Here is a 23,681-nt window from a genome sequence, read left to right on the forward strand (position 1 = left end):
ATCAAAATGTCGTCGATTTACATAATAGAACACGTACGTGCAAAACATTGGAAAAAACATCTGTCAATTCTCTAATGTGTTTCATTAAATTTATAAATCTGATCACAGAGAGCAAGTTCGGAAATGTTGATGTCAGAACAATTGTAATAATTAGATTGAAAAGCCATTGCATTATTTCAGTTGAAGAGATTTTTGAGAAGCGTTATTGTTCGAGTAATTACATAAACAGATGGTACTTCGAATTCCCTAGTATTCACATTGCTGTTTAATCAGTCAGCTAAAACACGAAATAGAATTAATTAAAAGGTTAATATACTTTCTAACAGCACACGTTTTAACATCGTTCTCGTGTGTAGATTCCCACAGAAAAGAATTCTAACAAATGTCATGATTAGCTAGTGCGCAAAGCACCTTTCATGTAATGCTACCCGTTGGCAGGGACGGACTGATAACCTGTGCGTTCTGGAAAGATCTAGAATGGCCGTCCGGTCCACGGCCGTTGTAATATGGCTTTAAAAAGACAATGTCTAGATGTTCATTTTTATTTAGAAGGGATGTGTAGTCGTTTTTGAATATTAATGTTCTTGAGTTCGTGAATAAACAATCATAAATAGTTCATCTGTGTGGGTTCTGTTATGACAGACAATATACCACGATAGCACTACTTCCCCTCCGCAGGGTTTTTTGCTTGCTGGGCATATTGGTGGGAAAGTACAGGGTATTTGTTGGTTCCAGTCCGTTCCTGACCGTTGACATAGTCTATATCATTGCAACACTGCCAACAAACTTTGATAGGGGTTAGTTGGTTGTACTTGTATAGATAAACTAATGTATTGTAACATATACCAAGGTGAATTCTCGGAAACACAACGAGATGAGACTGTCTAATGGTTGATGGGGAGAATAAAAACTTACTAGTTGTCAGTCTGGTAAACCAAAACTATTGAGTTGCTTCTGTTGAATATAAATCATGTCAAATGATGTGCTGTGTATTTTATTCGCACAGAGGGCGAAAGCACACTTTTCGTTTGGCAATTAGTGGTCTGACATTTCTGTGTTCATACCGCACGACTCATCGCATTTTGTCAACGTGGTTACATGCGACGTATTGAGTGACATTGGAACGCCAGCGTGTCGATCCTAGTCTATGAAGCAATAAATTTTAAAAAAAACATTTACAGTAATTGTCATAATCACACGAGACCTGATGATTCATATTATTTTTTGCAGTGATCTATCAAACAACTTGATATCGTCGTTGGCGCCCAATACTTTCATAAAATTGGCAAATCTTAGCAGGCTGTAAGTATTATAGTTGTCAAATAACACACCTATTGTTATCGATCGCAATAATAAAATGTTTAATTTATGGCTATGGTCGCCCGCCAATAAAAAAAATGACCGTCTTTTAAAATGTTGTTACAGTGTACGTAAAAATCAGTTGTACATTTCAACATTGTTTACACTAATTTACGTCCTGTCGACGTCAAAGAAAAGATTCTTCGCCAGATGGCGCGACTTGTAGAAAAGTTGTAGGGAAATAATCTTGAAGAAATCATTTAGAACAACAAATAAGACAACACGAATAACGAGTACAATGTCTGATATACGATTACGTTGTATGCACTCAATATTCTGGTAATTTGCTTGCATTAAATGCCTTCATTTGCTCTGTATGTAAGCACTAGTTATGTATTCTCATCTCATTAAGATAAGCAAGTATTGGTAAATTAAAGGATTTGTTATCATAGATACGTATTATGCTGTGGGGCATATGTGAAATTGATTTGCAGTTTTTTTTTTTTAATTTACTTGGCGCAGCATGTGAACTAGCAGCGTGTTTTAAAACTGTGATTAATGGCATTTCTGATGTAGGAAAACCCCGGCATACTGGATATAATATTTGTTATTCAAGTAATGAAATTATCTCACTTGCACGAAGTTATAGATTGTCTCACATAAATTGCTTCTTTAGAACGTTGTCGTACCATCTAATACAAATGTGTGATATAGTTATTGCGACTATGTGGTAGATCTGGCTACGTAAAGAACAATGTACATAGTATCCCGTGATTGACAGCTAACAAAGCAATAGTCGATCGCGTAATGTGAATGGTACTAGTAACACTGTTGCTAGCACAGCTAACATTATTGTCTCATTATATTACAGGGACTTTGCTAACAATAGAATACATAGGCTGCCTCTGCATTTATTCAGAAACAATTTGAATTTGAATACGCTGTAAGTAACTTGTTCATATTCATAAGTAGTAGTGCTTCACACACTACACTACACTACACTACACTACACTACACTACACTACACTACACTACACTACACTACACTACACTACACTACACTACATGACGTCATTGAATTTCGGTTTTGATTTTTAAAAAAAAACAGAAAACTACAACTACGACTCTCCCAGCTGTACTTGAATATGTACATATGAGTAGCAGTTGAACCCTGAGATCGTTAGGATGCACCATACGTTCGAAGACGTCAATACTTTTCTGTGTCTATGCTAAATATGACCCGGTCGCTGCGTATCGTTAATCACAACATTGGGGATGTGTGCTCCATAGTTTTTTGTATCTGGTATATAGTTACATATTGGTATCATTTCGCAATTGTGTCAGTATCTGTTCTTGTGTTTTCTGTCGGTTATTACCTAAATTTAGCAGTATGGTATTTGCATGTAAGAATAAGGATAGGGAAAGCAAGGAGAGCATTCCATCAGCTAAATAACATATGGCGATCTACAAAACTACCAAGGAACATTAAAATACGCATCTTCAACACAGTTGTCAAGCCGGTCCTCCTATATGGTGCAGGAACATGGAGAACTACTGTTGCCATTATTAGGAAAATTCAGACCTTCATCAATACTTGTCTTAAGCGTATCCTCAGAATTTTCTGGCCTGAGGTAATTAGTAACCAAGACTTGTGGGAGATTGCTCATCAGCAACCCATTGAGGCAGAGCTCTTGCAGAGACGATGGCGGTGGATTGGCCACACCCTACGGAAACCAATGCATGATATTACTAGACAGGCATTGACTTGGAATCCTCAAGGAAAAAGGAAGAGGGGAAGGCCTCGTAACTCATGGCACAGAGACATGGAGGCAGATGTTAAGAAGATGGGCCGCACATGGAAAGAACTGGAGATGCTGGCTCAGGACCGCTCTGCCTGGAGGAAACTGGTTGACGGCCTATGTCCCAGGAGGGGCGATAGACGTAAATAAGAAATATCATTTGCATACGAATATTTTCGTGTTTTTCCAATTTGGGTTATATGATGAATTGCTGCTAAACCATTTGACGTGCAATTGTGTATTGTGTTTTTTGTTTCTTTTTTTCCCAAAGTAAACTTTCTATGTATGCAACTTTTATTCGGTTTTTGCTCAGCCTAATGAAATCGTGACTCAACTGACCAGTTGCCTGAACGTGTCATTAAATACTTCTTTTTTATTTAAGTTAATTTTATTTCTTTTCAAAATAACAATTACACAGATAAGAAAATAAGAAGAAAGAAAACAAATTAAATACTTCTTTGGTATATCTTAGCATGCATTGCTTGCTACACACTTCAGTTCAATATTACAAAACGGTCACCGATTTGTGACTAATAGTTTGAATAACAATAATAATAATAATAAGCATTTCAACGCAATGTTTCACGATTTTGTTCAAAATGTTTAATATGCATTAGTCTCCGCACTAATTGTTCATGCATACTTTGACTTATTGGTGATTCAATAAGCACCTCATTTAGCTAGAAAATCATTGTATATAAACATGGCCTACAGTTGTGCTTTGGCTGATTTCTCTCCAGCATTACATATAGTTCACCCAAATACTTTTTGCTATGATTGTGCCTTGTTTTCAGTTTCCTGGCATGATTTAGTCAAAGCTGTCTCGGGAACACATTGTTTATCTGAATTACAGGTTTTTATGACGTAAATTCATTTAAACAAAAAGCCCCCAACTTTTATTACACGTGTCTAATTATAATGTAGGTGATTTATAACAATAATAATAAGTGATAACTTGGAGAAGGGCGTAGACGTGGTGATGCCTCGCACATTATCTCTCCGTGCACTCTTCTTATTTAATATTACACCTTGGAAAATCCATTAATGTTTAAATAACCAATACAGAACCATATACAGCAACTTGTTAGTTTGTTTTTTCTAAGGCTCCATTATTTATTATTTGTAGAAATTTTGCAGGTGTTGAAATTGCTAATATAGATGCTCGTATGTTTAGCCATTTGTCGCAGTTGAAACACGTGTGAGTATCAATAATACAATAACTTTTGAAATGTGTTTAATATGGGGGTTGTCTCAGAGATATTAAAAGTATGCACAGCGAGACTACTAGCAATGCACGAGTCTCGACCATCGCGGAAGTCGATGAATTAGTATCGTATTGTTATTGTTATACATATTCCCGGTCCACCCGCTTGATGTGGCAAGACCAGTACTAAGCTGTAACTTCTTATACTTCTCATTGCGTTTCGTGTGAATACTGTATCTATACGTTAGTATACCAGTCGTATAAAATATCATCTTCAATGTCAACCGGATCCAGAACTCTCCTAAAATATAATTCATTGGCATTTGTCAGACCCCTCATAAAATGATCTCGAAAATTCGTCCTTAACTTTTTAAGTTATCTGAATAATCGTTGAAAGTATTCCCGTTTCTATGGCAATGATACCCAAATCTCTTCCAACTAACCGAGTAGTCGACAGGCAGGCAAACCAGCCAGCCAAACTGCAAAAACAAGAAAGAATACATGCCAAATGTGTGATTGTATGGTCTGATATATAAATTTGAAGATAATTAACAGTATTTCTTCTTCCAGGCATTTCTACAAGTTTCATTACTGTACTTACGCTAACCACGTGTTCGATTGCTCTCCAAAATCTGACGGAATTTCGTCTCTAGAGAACCTTCTAGCCAATGAAGTTCTGCGTTATTATATATGGGTCGTGGCATTTGCGACAATTATTGGTAATCTGGCCGTGATCTTCGGACGTGCCTGTGTTATGACGACGGAGAACAAAGTCCACTCTTTGCTCATTCAGCATTTATGTGGTGAGAACTGTTTCCTACCCCACGCGCTTTTAAGAGCTCATTTTGCTGCCGAGCTTATTATACATGCAAAAACGAAAAAACATGCACTAACATTCCTATCTGCTAAAACGAGTTGGTAGTACACGTAGTAAGGCACAGCTGACAGTTCATAAATCAGAACATCGTTAAATGAACAACGTGATCTATACTGGGAAGTTGTACATACGGACAATTTGCAATATTGGGGCAATAGAAAGCTTTTACCCTGGTATGTGTAAAGAATCATACTAGCCACGCGTTGTTCGACAAGATCCCGCGCGACATGCACAACGCGTGGAATTCGAACTCGCGCTGCACAAAAACCACCGCCTTCAAAAAGTGTTGATTCTGTTCAATAATTTGTATCCTTCCTTCATTTTCAGCTGCTGATTTATTAATGGGTGCTTATCTGATAATCATTGGGTCGCATGATCTGTTTTATCGTGACAAATTTTACCAGCATTCCCATGAGTGGATGACCAGTTGGATTTGTAGTCTAAGTGGTGTACTCTCCATGTTGTCTTCGGAAGCTTCCCTTTTTTTCCTCACCGCCATTTCCGTGCAGCGGTTCTTATGCATCACAATGCCACAACGGACGATACAGATAACTTACCGTACTGGTGTCGTGTACATGGCGGTCATCTGGATCAGCGCTACCGCGTTGGCTGTCTTTCCCTTGATGTTGCCATCGTGGCCTCACTTTTATGGTCAAAACGGAGCATGTTTCCCGTTGCTGATTGTGAAGCCTTTCGGATCTGGTTGGCAGTATCAAGTGTTTATCTTTCTTGGTGTGAACTTTGTCTGTTTTGTCTTCATTATCGGCGCTTATATCGGTAAGTATTATTTATAGATCTAATAATACAATATGCATTGCTGCTCGTCGTGCTAATGACATGTACATTCGTTTGATATCGTTGGGGTATAACATAAATCGAACCTATGACTTGCGTAATCGAGCAACATAACACGTGTACCTGATACACGAACATCGTCTATTGGTTCGAGGATGTCAGTACTTCTCGCATATATACTCTATTACAGTTTCTGTAATTTTTTAAAGAATCTTCTATTTCTATAAACCTCTTTTTTTTATAAATATTCAAAATACCAAGAAATAGTCATGATACACACACACATATATATATATATATATATATATATATATATATATATATATATATATATATATATATATATATATATGTGTATGTGTGTGTGTGTATTTTAATATAGCGAAGATATCTTCACCGTAAGAACCATTCATAAAATTGTTCTAAACTATATTTTAACTGAATAACCGTTTTTTCTATAGCTTTGTTTTCAGTTGTAATCCAGAATGTATAAATAGTCTACAACACTTAGTCGAAAACCCTTTTGATTTTTAGTAACTTGGCTGAAACTTGTTCATTCACAATATATCATTGTGTCGCCAACCAACGTTCTAACACTGACAAAATTTCAGCATTCACCAAAATACATAAATGTATCGAAAGATGACAAAATATGGTCAAGTTAATAGTGGATATATTCTTTTTATTCACAAGTAAGTTTATACTAAAACATTCAACTAAAAGTAGTCACGTGATTGTGTTCACAATGGTCCTCGATATAATGTCGAAACACTTTTCCCACAATTGTTTTCTTTCTTTTTTTTATTTTGTAGGTATGTTTTGGAGTATACGACGCACACGAAAGGCAGTTAATAAAGATTTTACTTATCAACGAGAGGGAGATATGAACTTTGCGAAACGTTTTCTGTTTATCATAATTACTAACACGTTATGTTGGGTGCCAATAATGATACTGACTGCAATAGTTTTAGCCGATGTTGACATTACAGGTACGTAAAATGCAGCGTACCAGGTTACTTACTACAAGTAATACCTGGGCAGAGCGAAACGACTACTCCGTGTAGTCGCGCAAGAGGCGAGTCTTCAACGGTCGTTGAGGCGTTTAGGAAAGTGTCTGGGGATGTTGCAAAGTCCCTTGGTAATTACCTACCGGGTGCGGGAGATAGGTGTATGTAAATATCTTGCGCTCGCTGTCACATAATCTAACTTTCTTTTTAATAAAGTAAGTGAAAATGAAATGTAAAGATCCACGCAAAAAAGTGTTTGGCATGCCCATTATGTCGGTTCCCAATCCAATTAGCATCATTGGGATACCAGCTAATTGCTGTGAATATTTCAACATCCATATTGTGAAATAGTTTGTGCATAATTACAGTTAATACATGGTGATCTACAACCAAAAATGTTGAATACTATTTGGATTGATGGTAAATAAATATGCCTGCGCGCACCAGTATGTACAAAATAGACACCCTTGTTCCGCTGTCACGAGTTTTCAGCTTTGTGATCTTAAAGATGCCAATGAATGGGGTCGTATTTCTCAAACACCCGGGGCAGTTTAGTCTCGTGTTGATTGTACTAGTCACGTTTATGTACTAGTATTTTATCAAATGTACTGCATACTAGCTTAAAGATCTAAAGTCATGGCAAATGTTATTGTTTTATATGATAGTTTGTAGAATCACCCGCGACCACGATTTAAGAAGATAAAATTTTTTATAAAATTGCCACGACTGGGCTATTCTAGACACGTGTCCCCTGATGCATATACAACGCAATTTGAATGTGCGCAACTATGATGCTTTAATTTTCCAATTTCTGTATTGTGTGTGCGTCAATTATCATTCAGAAAAAAAAACTTAATGTTTTATCTTATTGACGCAGGTGAAGTTTATGCTTGGTTTACCGTGCTAGTTGTCCCGGTAAATAGTGCTATCGACCCAGCGCTCTACACATTGACGACAGTTCAATGCAGACAAGGTTGGAAATCAGTTATGACAAAGAAACTACGACACCGTATATTCTACAGTACGAAAAAGCCACCCAGGGGTGAGTTTTACTGTATGTTGTATATTTCTCAGAAAATATTTCATGGGACGTTGAATAATTATTATTCAAATATTATTATAATTATTAATGTTTTTGTAGGACGGAGGCCGATGTCAACTCGAGTATCAAACGTGTCAACGACATTAATGGTTGGGCCACCTTGATTGTTTCCAAAAACAGAAATATACTTCTTGTTGGAAACTTGTTTAGACTCATAGCAGTTCTCACAAGCATTACATCAATGGCCAAAACATTTCCATCGTGGTCCGGATTGAAGAAAAAAATCGTTTCCGAGTCAGTTATATGGATAAATCAATGTTCAATCATATGACAGCTTTCAAGGATTGCAGTATCGTGTCACGTGATACAGTCCAAAGCTGCTAATCGCGTTTTTAATTTCGTGTGTGTTGAATGCTTTTTATCTACTTTCGCTTAGTGTTTTTTTTTCCTCAGAAATATCATATCGTTTCATTTGTCATTTAAATTTGTTCTTTTAATTTGACTTTTGTTTTCTGTATTTAAATTAGTTCATGATTTGAAACGTGACGTCTATGTATACTTTAGTTCTTTGGTGTTTGAATTATCTCAAGGTCTGTCTATATTGTTATTTTTTGAAAGGCTTGTTTGCTACAAAGAAGTGACGAAATATGGGTATAATGTATCTGTGTTTTTGTATTAATGTACTATAATAAGTAACATTCCAAGATTTAAAAAAAATTTAAAGTACATATGTATTATTTGAAATTGGAAAAATAATCAACTGAGTTGTGTATTGTTTGTTATTGGAATATTTCGTCATTACATTCATTTACAGAATCGACACATTTTTTCTTAGAAGTAAAATTTTCAAAAACATTTTCATCTTCGCATTGTTTGTTATTGGAATATTTCGTCATTACATTCATTTACAGAATCGACACATTTTTTCTTAAAAGTAAAATTTTCAAAAACATTTTCATCTTCGCATTGTTTGTTATTGGAATATTTCGTCATTACATTCATTTACAGAATCGACTCATTTTTTCTTAGAAGTAAAATTTTCAAAAACATTTTCATCTTCGCATTGTTTGTTATTGGAATATTTCGTCATTACATTCATTTACAGAATCGACACATTTTTTCTTAGAAGTAAAATTTTCAAAAACATTTTCATCTTCGCATTGTTTGTTATTGGAATATTTCGTCATTACATTCATTTACAGAATCGACACATTTTTTCTTAAAAGTAAAATTTTCATCTTCGCATTGTTTGTTATTGGAATATTTCGTCATTAGATTCATTTACAGAATCGACACATTTTTTCTTAAAAGTAAAATTTTCAAAAACATTTTCATCTTCGCATTTTATCTTTTATATGTTTTTAGTCGGACAATGTCTTGTATTGTATATTTATTCCTGTTGTGGTTTTCAAGTTGTAATAACTATTACATTGACGTTTATATATTTTTAGATTGAAGGTGATAAGGTTTTCCACCCAGTCACCATAACTGGATTTATTGATTATAACTATTCTTTATATTTTACTTGTACATTTATAATCGATATTACTATAAATAATTTTAAATTGCTTGTTCATAATTATTAAATGTAAGAATTTGGAAGATGACAGTTATTTATGGTGTGTTGTTTTGTACTATAATTTTCTTTTATTTTTTTATAATGTCACGTGTTGTATATGCACGTGTCACGTGGTCGATTTTGTTTGACAAGTTGGCCAGCCAATAACTATGGGGGAGTCACAGGATCTATGAACACGAGTTATCACAATCATATTTATCGAATTTGTACAGTTTCATGGTATTGTCATAAAATGTGAAAGGTACTCATAAATTGCGCATTTTATTTATTTGCAACTGTCCCAGCATGCAATAAGTACAACCGAACGATACATGTAAAATAAATTCTAAAAATAACACAGCTCCTTACATAGCCTAGACAAGAAAGATCCTAGTGAAATGAGTTGAACAATTTGTTTTTTTTTTAAATAATTAGGTCTAGACTATGTCTACGAAATTCAACTTTGAAGTGTAGGAGTGCTGTAATAAACTGATGTACATATTAGAATAGAAGGGTATTTGAACTTGTAGCATAAATATTTGACAAATTTACATGTTCAAGTTTAGCTATGACACATTTCTTTGACGGTGGTCGGACATGAGAGTAGTACTGCTGGTTAGTGGGCACAATAGAAAAGTACTGTGATTTGAAAACTCCAACATCGTACGCTTAAGACGTTGAGATAGTTTTAATGCACATAACACATATTTATTTAGTAGTTACAAATTATTATCTATGTTTTATGCTTACATGAAATGTTATGGACCACGTTTCAATTCAATTTGAGATGGCATTCACTTTTAACAAAATAAAGGTGGTTGCCATGGTAATTACAATGTTTATGTCGTATCAAAGATATTGCAATTTATAGGGTTGATGACATGGCGATTGTTATCACCTGGATACAAATCTCATAGTTTTCCGCACTTAACAAAAAAATCTGACTAGTCTGTATAATTTTTACCAACAATAACACAATTTTAATTGAACTTATTGCCACAAAAATTAACAAGTCTGACAGAGGCCCCTCAAGTCATATACATACCAAGTACCAAAGTAATCTAGTTGATAGTTTTCGGGAAGTTGGAATCATTCATTGAAAATAGGAAATAATCTTGTGAAATAATAAAATCTAATAGATCTATTGTTCACTGAAAAAATAGAGAATTGAAGATATTAACAATACAAAATCCGATAAATCTGACAGAGATCCATCGAAGTACTTACAAACCAGGAATCAAAACAACTAGAGTTGTGGTTTTCCAAGAATTCGTTGAATATCAAAAGCTGACGACAGCGACTGACAACTATCTGATAAATAAGAGCATAATGTTACGTCACAATTGAACATTTCCACAGTTCCAGGCAAAAAGTTTTTTTCCAGCACGCGTACGACCTGCCAAAATGCAGTATATTTTTTTGCATGCATCTATCTATTATGCAGATCAAAGGGGAAATAACCCAATTACAATGAATGGGGTAAGTTTCAGACATCCGGTGGTGATCTGTTTTTACGTGCACATGTTTACGCTCCCTCCAACTATGCCCAACCCCAATCAAATCATTCCATACAATTTCCGTCACAAACAAAATATAGGTACGATTCATTCTGGATACGCGTGTGGTAGTTTGCACATGCGCCAACCTGTCAAATCGTAAGAGTCGCGGAAATTTTCTAATGGTAATTTTTACGAAAAGAAGTCAATTTACCAAGAATTACGAGACGTATATCCACTTTTTTACACTTTACAAATCTATTGGACTCGTTGCGAGGGGATTGAATGCATTCAAAATTAGTGTTCAATACATGCTAATCTAACTTTCTTGTGCTCACTCCCTTTAGATATTTATACTGAACTAAGATCCTAGTAGCAACATTTTGATAGTTTTTATTATTTCTAAGAAATATTGTGACATAAAACGGTACTGGATCAATCCCGATTTATCCCGATGATAATTCTAACATCCATAATAATATATACTAGAAGGACCATAAAAAAATATAAAATTACTCGTACAACTAAATCGTTCAGCTTAGCAGTGGGGTGTGGCCTCATGATATACCAAAACTTGCTGTACCTTGAAATATTTATAAATGTTAAATATTTGTATAATAAAGTGTTGCAATAATTATTCCATGTGTATTTGTTATCAACGGGGATAGGGTGTTTCTGACTATGCACGTCTAGTAAGTCATTTCTCACTTGTGAAAACTTTGTAGGAGTACAGTGGAGAACATGTTAAAGTGAGTTTAATCAATTTTATTAAGGTAGCAACAAAGTTAAAAATTGTTCTGTGATTAAGTTTTAAGCATGCTAATAGAACCACCTATACGCAATTCAAACACGTTTACCTCAATGCAACTGAAAAGTTCTTGGCTCGTTTCTTAATATGAAACTTGCGTTGCCTGCAAATGCTTTTTAGAATTGAATACCATGCATACTAAGTATATCGTTTAAATATATTAAATAATTTATAGTGCAGATATCTCTAGTACCACTCAAATTTAAATGAAACTTGGTACATATATGCTTTCGAAAGATCTCGTAACTTTAATTTTGAAACAGTGCATATTAATTACCTAATTTGCATATTAAGTTTGACAATTTTCTGATATTGTAATTACCAGATTCAAATTAAGCTTGATAGTATTACAAACTTCTAAACTGCAAAGGCAAACCCCTCTCAAATAGTGCATCTCAGGATCAGAGCTACATTAGCCGACAGGCATCCAAGTTTATGAAACTAATATTAAACCGGTAATTCATTTTAAATATTGCCTATTTGTAATCAAATACCCTTAGTACGCTGGAGTTGTTTCCAATGTTTCTTTGATTTTTATAACATTATTTTGATGATTACCCGGTTAGGAAGATATGCGAGCTATTACTACGAGAAGAAAACATAAAATAGCAAATATGCGCATGTAAGTGGGTTAGTTTACTCATAGTTGGTCTAATTATTTGATTTCAATGGAGATATAACAACAGTCAGAGACATAATATCGACATTTATAATTGCACATGTTTTTGGAGGCGACTATGTATTTTGACTGATTGAGTCGTACTGTTGAAAAACAACTGTCGATAGATGATGCACACTTAGTCTATGGGATTACATTGAGTCAGAATTGCATCAAAAACTTGTTAATGAAATCGTGAAGACTGTCCATGGTTTGTTCAGTCCTCTGAGAGTGCCACAGATTAGCGTGTATGCCTCGCATCAATATAGGTGTTAGTTTAAATCTCGCTGCGTTTCGCAATCAGAGTGTCTACAGCAAGTATGATAATTATGTTTGATATCCAAATATATAATTAGTTTGAAATTTTGAATTGAGTAGCTGAGACAAATTTAGAGAAATAGAATACGATTTATGCAAACTTAGTCCGCGACTCAACATTATATAACATTTATAGCAGCAACTTTTTGGGTGTCGAAATTAGAAGAATCAAACGCCAAACTATTATTGAAAACTATGATCAAAACATGTGTGATGTATTTGCATAATACAATTTTTTGTTATCGTGATCTTACGTCTTGCATATCAATCGTGAAGCCATACCCATATTATACATAAGGGATTGACTCGAATATTTGATTTGTCAATATGTGTGTCTAATATTTAGTATTTATGTCTAAAAATTATATATATACATTTATATATAATATTTATATTATGTCTAAAATTTAATCAAATCAATGTCGTAGACTGTGCCATATCGTCGTAGTGGTGTCAAAACATCGCGTGGAATTTAACGAACGTGAAGGTATCTGTAGGGAATGTCCACGCTTAATAATGTGTTATACTTCAACGTCCTATCCTATCCGAAGATGACAGGGCGGGGCTGTTCCGTTGTCCGTCACGAATACTATACTCGACAGCTTCTTGAAAACTACCAGACCTATTACTTTGATACTTGGTAAAAAAAATGCTATTTTCGACTTCTTTTTGAAAACTACTAGCCGGATTGCTTTGGTATCTTATAGGTAGGTACGTTGGTTGGACCTCTATCAGATTTGTTCATTTTGGAACAATAGCATTCATTTTCTATTTTAGCCAATATTTTTGTCATTTTTGGTAAAACAAATTATTGTTTATATATTATATGTAGGCACCTTAGGTTAGCCTCTATTGTTAATTTCATAATATTAGGGGAACACGTATCCTTCAAACAGAATTGATGAATCCACTACTTAGGTACTACTGAATAGAAAGTATTTTGAGCACGTTACAAATATGACAAACTCCGCCTCTAATTTGGAACAAAGCCTTCTATTTGTCGGTAAACATTCTATCGCGCAACCACGTGACAACCACGGTTATGAATGGAGTTACTGCACAGGGTTGGGGAGGGAGGAATGTTCAAACGGAACAACACCGTACAGGTGGACGATGCGCTATGTCGACAAAGTAGATAGCAGGGCTAAAAATAAAGGCACAATATTATGCCATTGCGATTTCTTAGTAAAATGCACACAGCATAAAGTTTAACCATTTAAAGCGAGGCAGCCATGACTCTGCACACATTCAATGTTCAATATCTAGCTTGACACAGTGATATGAAATGTAAAGTATACATCGGTCACCATGTCCAAAAAACTAAAACATATATCAATACTGTTTTATTTATGATTTAATAAAAGTCTAAAGAAGTACATAACGATTGTAAAATGACACTAGAAGACTCCATATGCATGACTGTACAGTCAATAACCCTCCATTCAAAGGAGGAAATGAAACCAGAAGATATTACTCGCTGCATAGTGAACAATTTTATAACATTGTGTACATTGTAATGAATTATTCAATCTTAGATTATAGGACTCGCGGTCCCGACTCATCTGAAAGACTCGCGGTCCCTACTCATCTGAAAGACTCGCGGTCCCGACTCATCTGAAAGACTCGCGGTCCCTACTCATCTGAAAGACTCGCGGTCCCTACTCATCTGAAAGACTCGCGGTCCCGACTCATCTGAAAGACTCGCGGTCCAGACTCTTCCATTACCTCCACATTATAATCATCCTATTCATTTAATCATCAATTTTGTTTTTATATTTTCTTCTATCTGTATTTAATTTTTTTATATATTTCTTGTTGTCTGTATCTGATTTTGTACAATTCCTATTGCATATATTTAATTGTATGCACTTCCTACTGTTTGTATATTTTTACCATACGTTGCCACGGTCCGAAAATGGGGTCATTTTCATCTTTTGTTGGACAGGACAGTGTCACCAAGTTGACGATGCTATGGGGCGACGCCCTCACTGGCGGAGTCCACATGCCGTCATGACAACGCATGCAAAGTATTTAGACGATTAACACTGTCGCTTATAAAAATGGGGGGTTCGAGCGTATTAAGTGAGAAGAGGACCGGGGGCGTATGGTGACGATTGTAGTTGTAATAAATATCCGGCTATACTATATTACTGGTGTCCTTATGACTGAATGGTGCGTATAAGTGTCGAGCGATCCCAGTGTACCACTCACTGCCTTGCGAGTTACCCATTCCCCGTTACAACCACTTCCCGTATATTCAACCTGACGAACCATCCACCCATAACAACTCCTGATAGACGAAACCCGCATTGTTTACACACTCCAATACTTCTATTGCAAAACTAGACAAATTACATCTCATTTTCGAAGCGACAATAATATTCATTTTGAAAAAAAAATGTGTTTAAATATAACATAAAACTGATCAAATCTTACCGATGTATTGTTTTAGACACAATAATATTGGCAAAGTATCCTTTTACGAGAATAACATAACATAAACATACGATGTGAAAACAAAGATTCGAGCATCGGCCAAAAACGATCATTATTACGGGAAATAACCTCATCTGGGAGAAGCAGTCAAAGAATGGCTTAGCCCCTTAAGACACCAGAGGGCCCAGTAAGTTGTCATCTTGTACCGTAATTATCTGGAATCTCAAAACTGATTTTCAATAGATGGCGCCATCTGGAGACCTAGACACAAACCCGCGGCCATCTTTTTTTCCTTGCCAGTGATTTCAGGGCTCATACCAGTGGTTAGAACTCCATAGACGACAATGTTAGCGTTTGGGTGAGTTTCTCTAAAAACGAGAGTCACAAAGATCAAAATATTGTTTTAATTTGTTGAAACCACATGTAATAATAATAATTATTATTATACGCATAACATCCTTAGAAAAAGATAAAAGGGGTCTTACAAAAAGAAATTTAAAAACTATAATCTAAAAAAAGAAGCCTATTTTAAAAATATAAAACAAATATGAATAAACAATAAAGACAATTTGCAACCGATGGTGAATACAGATAAACACAAATTGTAACCTAATACACTGATATTTGTTGCTGTTTTGTTCCATAGCTGTTTTTTAAGAAGACAGCTAAGGTTGGTGCTAGAGTATGGTTTCCCATAATCAATATGAATTTATTTTGTAATATAACTTGTTTTCTTTATCAAAATTTGGAACTTTATTTTGTGCAGTCATAAAAAAATTGTCCCTATGATGATATTATGTCTACCTTTCTCAATTTTAAGGTCATGGTTGCTTGTTCTGAATTTTGCAATTAACCATTTAAGACCATGGTTATGCACATTAATTAAGTAATTTTCGATTTTTAAATTAAAAAAGTCTGTATGTTCTTAGTTTGTTTTTAGCCAAGGTTTGTTTTCTATTATCATTATGTAATAGAATTTCGGCCAGAAAAACACATGTTGGCCAGCTCAAACTCCTTTAAAATGGATGTAAACAAAACACACATATCTGTCATGCTTTACAAAGTTTACCTTCAATATTTTCAGGAACGCATCTAGTTTTTGAAGCGTTTAATTGAGAGTTGCCCAGATGCACATATCACCGGTACTTGTCAATAAACAATGCAACACACACAAGCTGACGAAATTGCAGTACACCCATTCGGTAACAACAACCATAAGATTTGATGGCACGAGACCTGATTGATTGTACAATGTTGGTATATGGCATATATGCTATGCTCCCGGGGTCCGACTTAAAGAATGATCTGGTACGCATGTCTGGTACGCATTAAAAGGGTGCGTTTTTTTAAAAAGAAAAGCACGTTAACGTGCGTTACGCGTTTAGGGCTACAATTTCAGTCAAAATAGACAAAGGGGTGTCTTTTCCGGTACTGCCAACGTGATAAGAGTTATTTTTTAAATGAGATTATCGTTTTTATTATTGCTTTAAAAAATTCAATGATCGCAAAAACGAGGAAAACATCCGGCCCCCTGGTTAACGACCCTAGATCACGGGCGATCACGGCATATGACCAACCCGTGCTCACACTGAAGGGTAATAGAAAGCTCAAATATCGAGAGATCAGGCGCGACTTCAAGGCGCGTGATCTTTTAGCTTTCTAACAGTGAAAATGGTACGAAATTTTGACCTTTTAAAACGTGTTTAGGGTCATTTTGAAAACCCCTTTCACAGACATGGGTTTCAGGTATTTCCACAAGTCGGACCCCCGGGGCTCTGCTCTGCTCTCAGTGTCCACATTTCGGAGATGACATTTACAAATTGACACTAATGACTAATAATATATAATGAATATTTATAAACTATTCTTTTCTAAACCCAACATGTGATCAAACAACAAAGTTTACTTATAAAAATTCTTTCCTTTGTCATATATAGAAGTCAGTTGTAGAATATCCTTGAAGAATATTCGGTTTGGATATACTGCCATCTACAGGCAGTTATAAGCACTGATTTTTCAGTTCTGACAAAGAGGGCGCTGTTAGTTTGCTATTTATGTCTCGTACACAAACTCGTACCTAAAAAGTGTTCATAATAATATCTACCACCTCTTCAGCAATGAATGAATGTTAATTGCTTTAAAGTGCTATCATGAATGGAGCTACAACTTCCATGGCAAATGTTTCCCTTGGTATACTACCTTTGTACAAAATTTAAAGAGAAACGTTCATTGCATTCAAGAGAAAGTAGCATGGGTGGATTGAAAAAACAAAATGGCCGCCAGTCGGCCATATTTGTTTGAATCACGGATCTATGACGCACACCTATAACCAAATATGTATGATCATCATACCAAGTTTGTTCCAAATCGGCTCAGTCAGCTCTGAGAAAAAGCTCCGTCATATAAAAATGACGATTTAGCGCTTTTACATGAAAATTGGGAGCCTGCCAGCCATATTGAATTGAATCACGAAAATCAGGTTGGTGCAGATGCATCTCTTGGTATACTATCTTTGTACAAAATTTAAACAGAAACGTTCATTGCATTCAAGATAAAGCAGCATGGGTACCATGAAAAAAAACATGACGGCCACCAGTCATATTTGTTCAAATCACAAAAAAAAAATGACATGCACCTACAACTCGATATGTATGATCATCATACCAACTTTGATCCAAATCGGCCCAGTCATCTCCGAGAAACTGCTGTGGACACGTTTAGGTATCAGAAATAGCACATCCAAAATGACTGCCAGTCGACCATTTTTGCTCTGATCATAAAGTAACTTGACTCGCATATGTAAGACATTATGTATTGTCTTCATGTAAAGTTTGAATTAAATCCGTCAAAGGGTGGCCTAGATATAGCTCCAGACGGACGGACGGACGGAACAAACCCAAATTAATAGTCCAAGTTTTCGGACTTCGTCCGAACGAGGACTAAAAAATATGGCATAATATCTTTACCATAAGAATATATTTAAAGTTATCTCAATTCTTGTTGAATTCTAGAAAATGGGGTTGTCTACAGTTAAATGGTCATCACGCTGCACATGTGCAATATTTGTTTTTATAAACATTGATTTTCACACAATCCAGTGCGCTTTTCTATGAAAATCACAAGTACCTGGGTGGAATGTGCATTAATTACCCCCAACAACACCTTCCAAATCAACAAAGAAATTAAAAGCTTAAAGCCTAATAATGTCTCACTCTGTACTTGTTGGTGTGCGCAACAGGCAAAGTCGCCTTTGTTTATACGAGTCCATATCTCATGCAGGCATGGCTCCCTTTAATCTGTGTCATGCTTTAAGTGTGATTTTACTGTCACAAAATCCAGTACAGTGAAATATGTAGGAGTGACCATCTCTGTATATAGTCACAAGTTTAGTCACCACATATGAGCAACCAATGTATTATGTTTTTGAAACTGTATAATTCTTGACAAATACGTCAAATGTACAAGTTGCGTATCCATAAAAAAAAATAATCTAACCCCTATAATAAAGACAAATTGTTTAAAAAAAACATTTTAATGAAGTCCCTTGGGTGGTTGATATACAGGGATTTGACTGTACATCTAAGAACACTGTAGCAAGTACTATGAATCATACTTTAGACTTTACAAAAGGGAATAATTAATGTTTGAAAACTAACGTGTCCGCAAAAGAAATCCCTTTCTTTCACGATCAGGCTAGTTTTAGCGATCACGCTAAAAAGACTTTTAATTATTATTTAATTATTTTTTTTTTTTGTAAAACAAAAAGGAAGTCCCAGTCTTCATGCAGTAATTTATGTAAAATGATGGACTTTATTCACAGTTCTTACAGAAAATTATAAAATATTCCTGGTCTGAAAATTTAAACACAAAATTGATCCAATGTTGTCCTAGTCGGCCTTGATGGACAACTGTGCTGTGTAACAAGCTAATCGTTTGCCTTGGTTACTGAGTGTTGCCGTGGCTTGATATTCACCATTAGTCAACCATTCTGGTATATTTGGTATTTCTGGTATTTCTATGTCACTTGTTGGGAGTTTGTACGTACCCTGAAAGTGAATAATAGAATCCAGGTTAGCACATTGCTGTAAATTACAGTAATCCGTTCATATTTCAATGCTGGGAATTTTTAAGATTTCATGACGTAAGGTACAGGGGTACCAATGAAAGTGTAGCTTTTTAATGAAAATCACAGCTTTGACACCATGCAGCATAGCTTAGTCAGGAAAAGCTTAGCTGCAGGAATGAAATCCGCTAGTTTTGACATTGAGAACTCAAGCTTTGGACATATTTTGATGTACACAACATGGCTGCCTCCAAAAGCAGTGTTAGCGACGGCAAGTATTTTACTCGTTTTCTAAACAAAATCACCAAGTTATGCTGTGTAATATGCCGCAATCAGCAAGGTTCAGGTTCAATTTCATTTCTAGAAAGTTTCAGCCACCATTTCACGAAACTTGCAGAGAAATCTCAATTCCAATTTTCGAAGCGAACAGGCTAGCAGGACGTCCTATTCTAATACATATACTTGGATTTTATGACAGTGTCTTATTGTAAAAGTTGCACGTGACACATTCAAAAACACAGAATGAGATCATGAACCAAAAACAAGTAAGACATTTATTTTATAAATTCTTGGCACTGGTCATTATAGCAACATATCAAAGATTGATATATAGATGATAATATTTAGTAATCGTAGTCCTAAATAACTATTTGGTTGAAAAAAACATAAATAAAAGACGATTACTGCCAGCAGGATTGTTATTTAGGACTACAGTTACCAAATATTATCTTCTATATATCACATTTATCAGTCCGAGCAGCGTTTATTAATTTATATATCAAAGAATGGACATCTGTGTACTGTTTCCTACTGTTACTTTTCAACAAAATATCAAAATAATGTGTGTGCAGGTAATCAAAGAATAATTTCTCGAAGATTTTCATAATTGTTTTCACAGCATCCCAGTATTATATTTTCTGTATTTCGTGGAAAAAGAAAACATAAATAAAAGACGATTACTGCAGTAGCAGGATTGTTTCTATTAAATTAGAAAACAAATGCAATTTAAGTTTGTTATCTCATTAAACAGCTGTGAAATTCTCCATGCACACTGCTTTGCTTTACTAGCAATAACAAAGAGAGCATTCGGTAGTACATGTAGTAACTTCTGCTAGACTTACCTTTGGAAATGGACATGTGCATGGTATCTTATACGTACTGAATGGTGGTGGACATGGCTCTGTGGGTGGGATTGGAATCAGAGAGCAGATGTCATCGTATGTACAGGAACCAACGTTGTCGATGCATGGAATAGGTACCCAGATACCAGCAACCTATCATTTAAAGAGGAATGAATCAGCAATAGTAATTTATGTAAATAACCACTGTGTCCGGGTCCAGCGCCCACCCCTACTTTTGCACAATTTTTATATTCGGGTCATATTTGGCAAAGCGCCCACCCCTTCAAAATGCCACTAATTTAAAACTTGGTCTTTGATAATTGCTTAACGAATACTGGTAATCGTTTTTATATGATACAGCGGGGGTGCTCGGGTAAGCACCCACCCCTAAAAAATCATTATTTTCTAAGTTGAGAACCCTGGGTATTAACGCGGTCGAATACGGTAGTAATCTTTGATTGCCAATACTGTGTGTGATTTAGTAACATGATGACACTCTAAGGTGTTGAAAACTCTTATCACAACCAAATGGAGCTGCTTGGTGATGTTCAGCTATTGGCAAACAACTTGTGATGCAAATATCTTGTGAACTCTCTCATGTGGGATACATGTACAGTCACCTAAATTAACAGACTGCTGCATTTTAGAAAAAATATATATACTGATCTGGCCATTCTGACTAGTATACTGTAATGTGTAAGTGTCCCCATGTTATTAATATTGTGAACATACAAACAATAGACATTTAGAGCAAGAATAAGTGCAGGACTACCATTTGAAAGCCCAAGTATGACACCAATTTTGCTTCCGACCATTTCTCCAGTGACCACAAGATTGAGAACACTTTTTTGATGACCACTTCTTGAGACGTAATTTTTGATAAGCACTTCTCATGAGACCACAAGCTTTAGAGCATTTTTGGGGGACCACTAACTTTCCAGGATAATGTAATAATGGTCTTAAAAATGAAACTTACCTCTTTTTTAATTTCCAAAACAACTTTCAGTGGGGGAAGAACATTGACATCAAAGATAGCATCGAATGCAGCTGTGACTTTACCAGGCACTGGTACAGGATCTGGCATCAGAGATACATTGGCACGTATTGGATCACTCTGAGAACCACAGTTCTTCCATGACATTCCAACCTGATGACAAATATTATAATGGTTTCAAAAAAATTTGTAAATAACACAAACTCCAGTATAAGTAGGGGAAATATTATTCACATGCCTGAGATAACGTAGTATGGCAAAACGGAAAAGTGGTTCCAAGTCTGAACAAAAAATGAATAGACCATTTTCCTTTCACTGCGAGATCTAGCGTTATGTGCATAATCAAACATAATAACAGGACAAACAAAGGTCATAGCATCGTAGTAGTGTCAAAACGTTGCATGGGATTTGGCAAACTCAAAAATATCTTTTGGATATTTCCACGCCTAATAATGTGCCCAATTACAGTTCAGCCATAAAAAGAAACAGGATGATCTAGGCAAGATCATGTGACTGGAAATTATTATTTTTATTTGTCCTTTTGTAATATCATTAGCAGGATTGTTTTATTTTTTATTCTGATTACAAAATTCACAGGTCTGAGCAACTCAAATAGGAATTCATAATCAATGAACAAATTTAAATTATTCAGCCAATCACAGTATGTCTTACAAAGAGAGTTTAAATTATTCAGCCAATCACAGTATGTCTTACAAAGAGAGTTTAAATTATTCAGCCAATCACAGTATGTCTTACAAAGAGAGTTTAAACACACTGTAGGCATGCACATGATATGAGCATTTTTGATTGCAGACAGGTTTTCTGAGCATTAAATACTGCAAGACTTATTTGAATTTGACAAACATGTATAGCACTTTTGTGATTCAACAAAAAAATCTACCATCGGGTGAAAAAGTAATTGAAATACAAATAAAAGATGAATAATTATATTTGAATAATATAAAAACAAAAACAATATTGTTTCATTCAAACCTTACTTCCACAACATCAACGCCTTTTCAGAACATGTAGACAAATACAGTAAAGTCAGCCATGTGTTAACTAGTCATTGGATGCTAAAAACAAGAGACAGATTTTTTTCTGACAAAATCACATCGTAACTACCACTATTAATTCGCTTAAAATAATTATTACCTCATCCAATAAAAACTCTCAATAGGTCTTTAAATAATTAACTGTATTAAGTACCAAGGTCCTGATTCAATCACCTGACTTTTATCAAGGCTGGCAGAGAGATAAACACAGTGACCTTGGCACACATTGCACTGAGTAACAGGATGGGTTTCTATTTCTATCCTTAGAAACTGCTCGACTTTATTCATGTCTGAGAAGTGGGAACCAAAAATAAATGTTTTCTCTTCAAATGCAAGGAATTATATTAAATCTTGTCATTATTAGAAAATTCGCCTCTACGGACTACTGAAAACAAATACCCAGTATCCAACAACACTGTTGTAGTGATGTTTGTTTTTCATGACAGCAATTTTAATTGACGTCACTTGTGTTTTTGTCAGTTTTTTTTTTATTGTATTACACAACACACTACCATGTGATCGGCATACAAAAGGAAATAATCACCATCATATGATGCGACAACACCCCACCCCCGCCGGCGTATGATACAGACAGAGAGGTGTTTGTATTACAGTGATGGCATGCGCAGATAATATTGTCATTTACACCTCAGATTGAGTGGGCGATAACACGGACCAGTGCCATTGTGATTTTTACACCGGATAATTCAATTTCATTTATTTCTATTTCTTTGAAATCAGAGAACATGTTTACTGACTACAAAACTACCCTGTGGTATCTGAGCTGAAACAGTTGTGCTCGCGTGAAACGAAAACCTCATACACGATACAGTAAAACTCAGTGACGCCTGCACGACTTACGCCGGTCGGCGGTGGCATGATCTGACCCCAGACACGATAAATAAAATAAAATACTCACGTTTGTGGCGTTAAATCGCAGTTTCGTCGACGTCTTCTGTGGAATGCTCAATAGGTCTTTAAGTAGTTTCATTTCTATGCTTTCGCCACGTGGATGAGCATCAATGAGGCTCACGGTGAAAAAACACACCAGAGCAGCGACAACGAACACATTTACTTTCGGAGCCATCTTGGTATAGTGATCCCGTCATACCTAGCGCGACTGAAAACAAAAGAGCGTCAAACACGAAACT

At 35.5% G+C, this 23,681-nt stretch overlaps 2 protein-coding genes across 2 annotated transcripts in view; one reads left to right on the forward strand and one right to left on the reverse strand.

Annotated features, from left to right (window-relative positions):
- LOC102809444 (uncharacterized) overlaps positions 1-9,072 on the forward strand; it is a 51,598-nt gene extending 42,526 nt beyond the window's left edge. The window contains exons 11-18 of the mRNA XM_085498220.1: positions 1,231-1,302; positions 2,171-2,242; positions 4,225-4,296; positions 4,873-5,105; positions 5,507-5,956; positions 6,787-6,963; positions 7,859-8,023; positions 8,123-9,072. Coding sequence (XP_085354346.1) covers positions 1,231-1,302; positions 2,171-2,242; positions 4,225-4,296; positions 4,873-5,105; positions 5,507-5,956; positions 6,787-6,963; positions 7,859-8,023; positions 8,123-8,187 — 1,306 coding nt within the window. The 3' untranslated portion in view covers positions 8,188-9,072. The remainder of the gene's footprint in view (positions 1-1,230; positions 1,303-2,170; positions 2,243-4,224; positions 4,297-4,872; positions 5,106-5,506; positions 5,957-6,786; positions 6,964-7,858; positions 8,024-8,122) is intronic.
- A 10,015-nt stretch (positions 9,073-19,087) lies between these two features.
- On the reverse strand, positions 19,088-23,649 carry LOC100377419 (ganglioside GM2 activator-like). Its single transcript, XM_002734240.4, has 4 exons — positions 23,450-23,649; positions 21,458-21,628; positions 20,482-20,634; positions 19,088-19,343 (listed from the first exon to the last, which is right to left on the reverse strand). The coding sequence occupies exons 1-4, from the start codon at positions 23,615-23,617 to the stop codon at positions 19,185-19,187; spliced, it is 651 nt and encodes a 216-aa protein (XP_002734286.3). The 5' UTR covers positions 23,618-23,649; the 3' UTR covers positions 19,088-19,184.
- Between the last annotated feature and the right edge of the window lie 32 nt (positions 23,650-23,681).

The sequence above is a fragment of the Saccoglossus kowalevskii genome, chromosome 4 (genome assembly GCF_978046115.1).
Source record: "Saccoglossus kowalevskii chromosome 4, keSacKowa6.1, whole genome shotgun sequence".
Lineage (NCBI taxonomy): Eukaryota > Metazoa > Hemichordata > Enteropneusta > Harrimaniidae > Saccoglossus > Saccoglossus kowalevskii.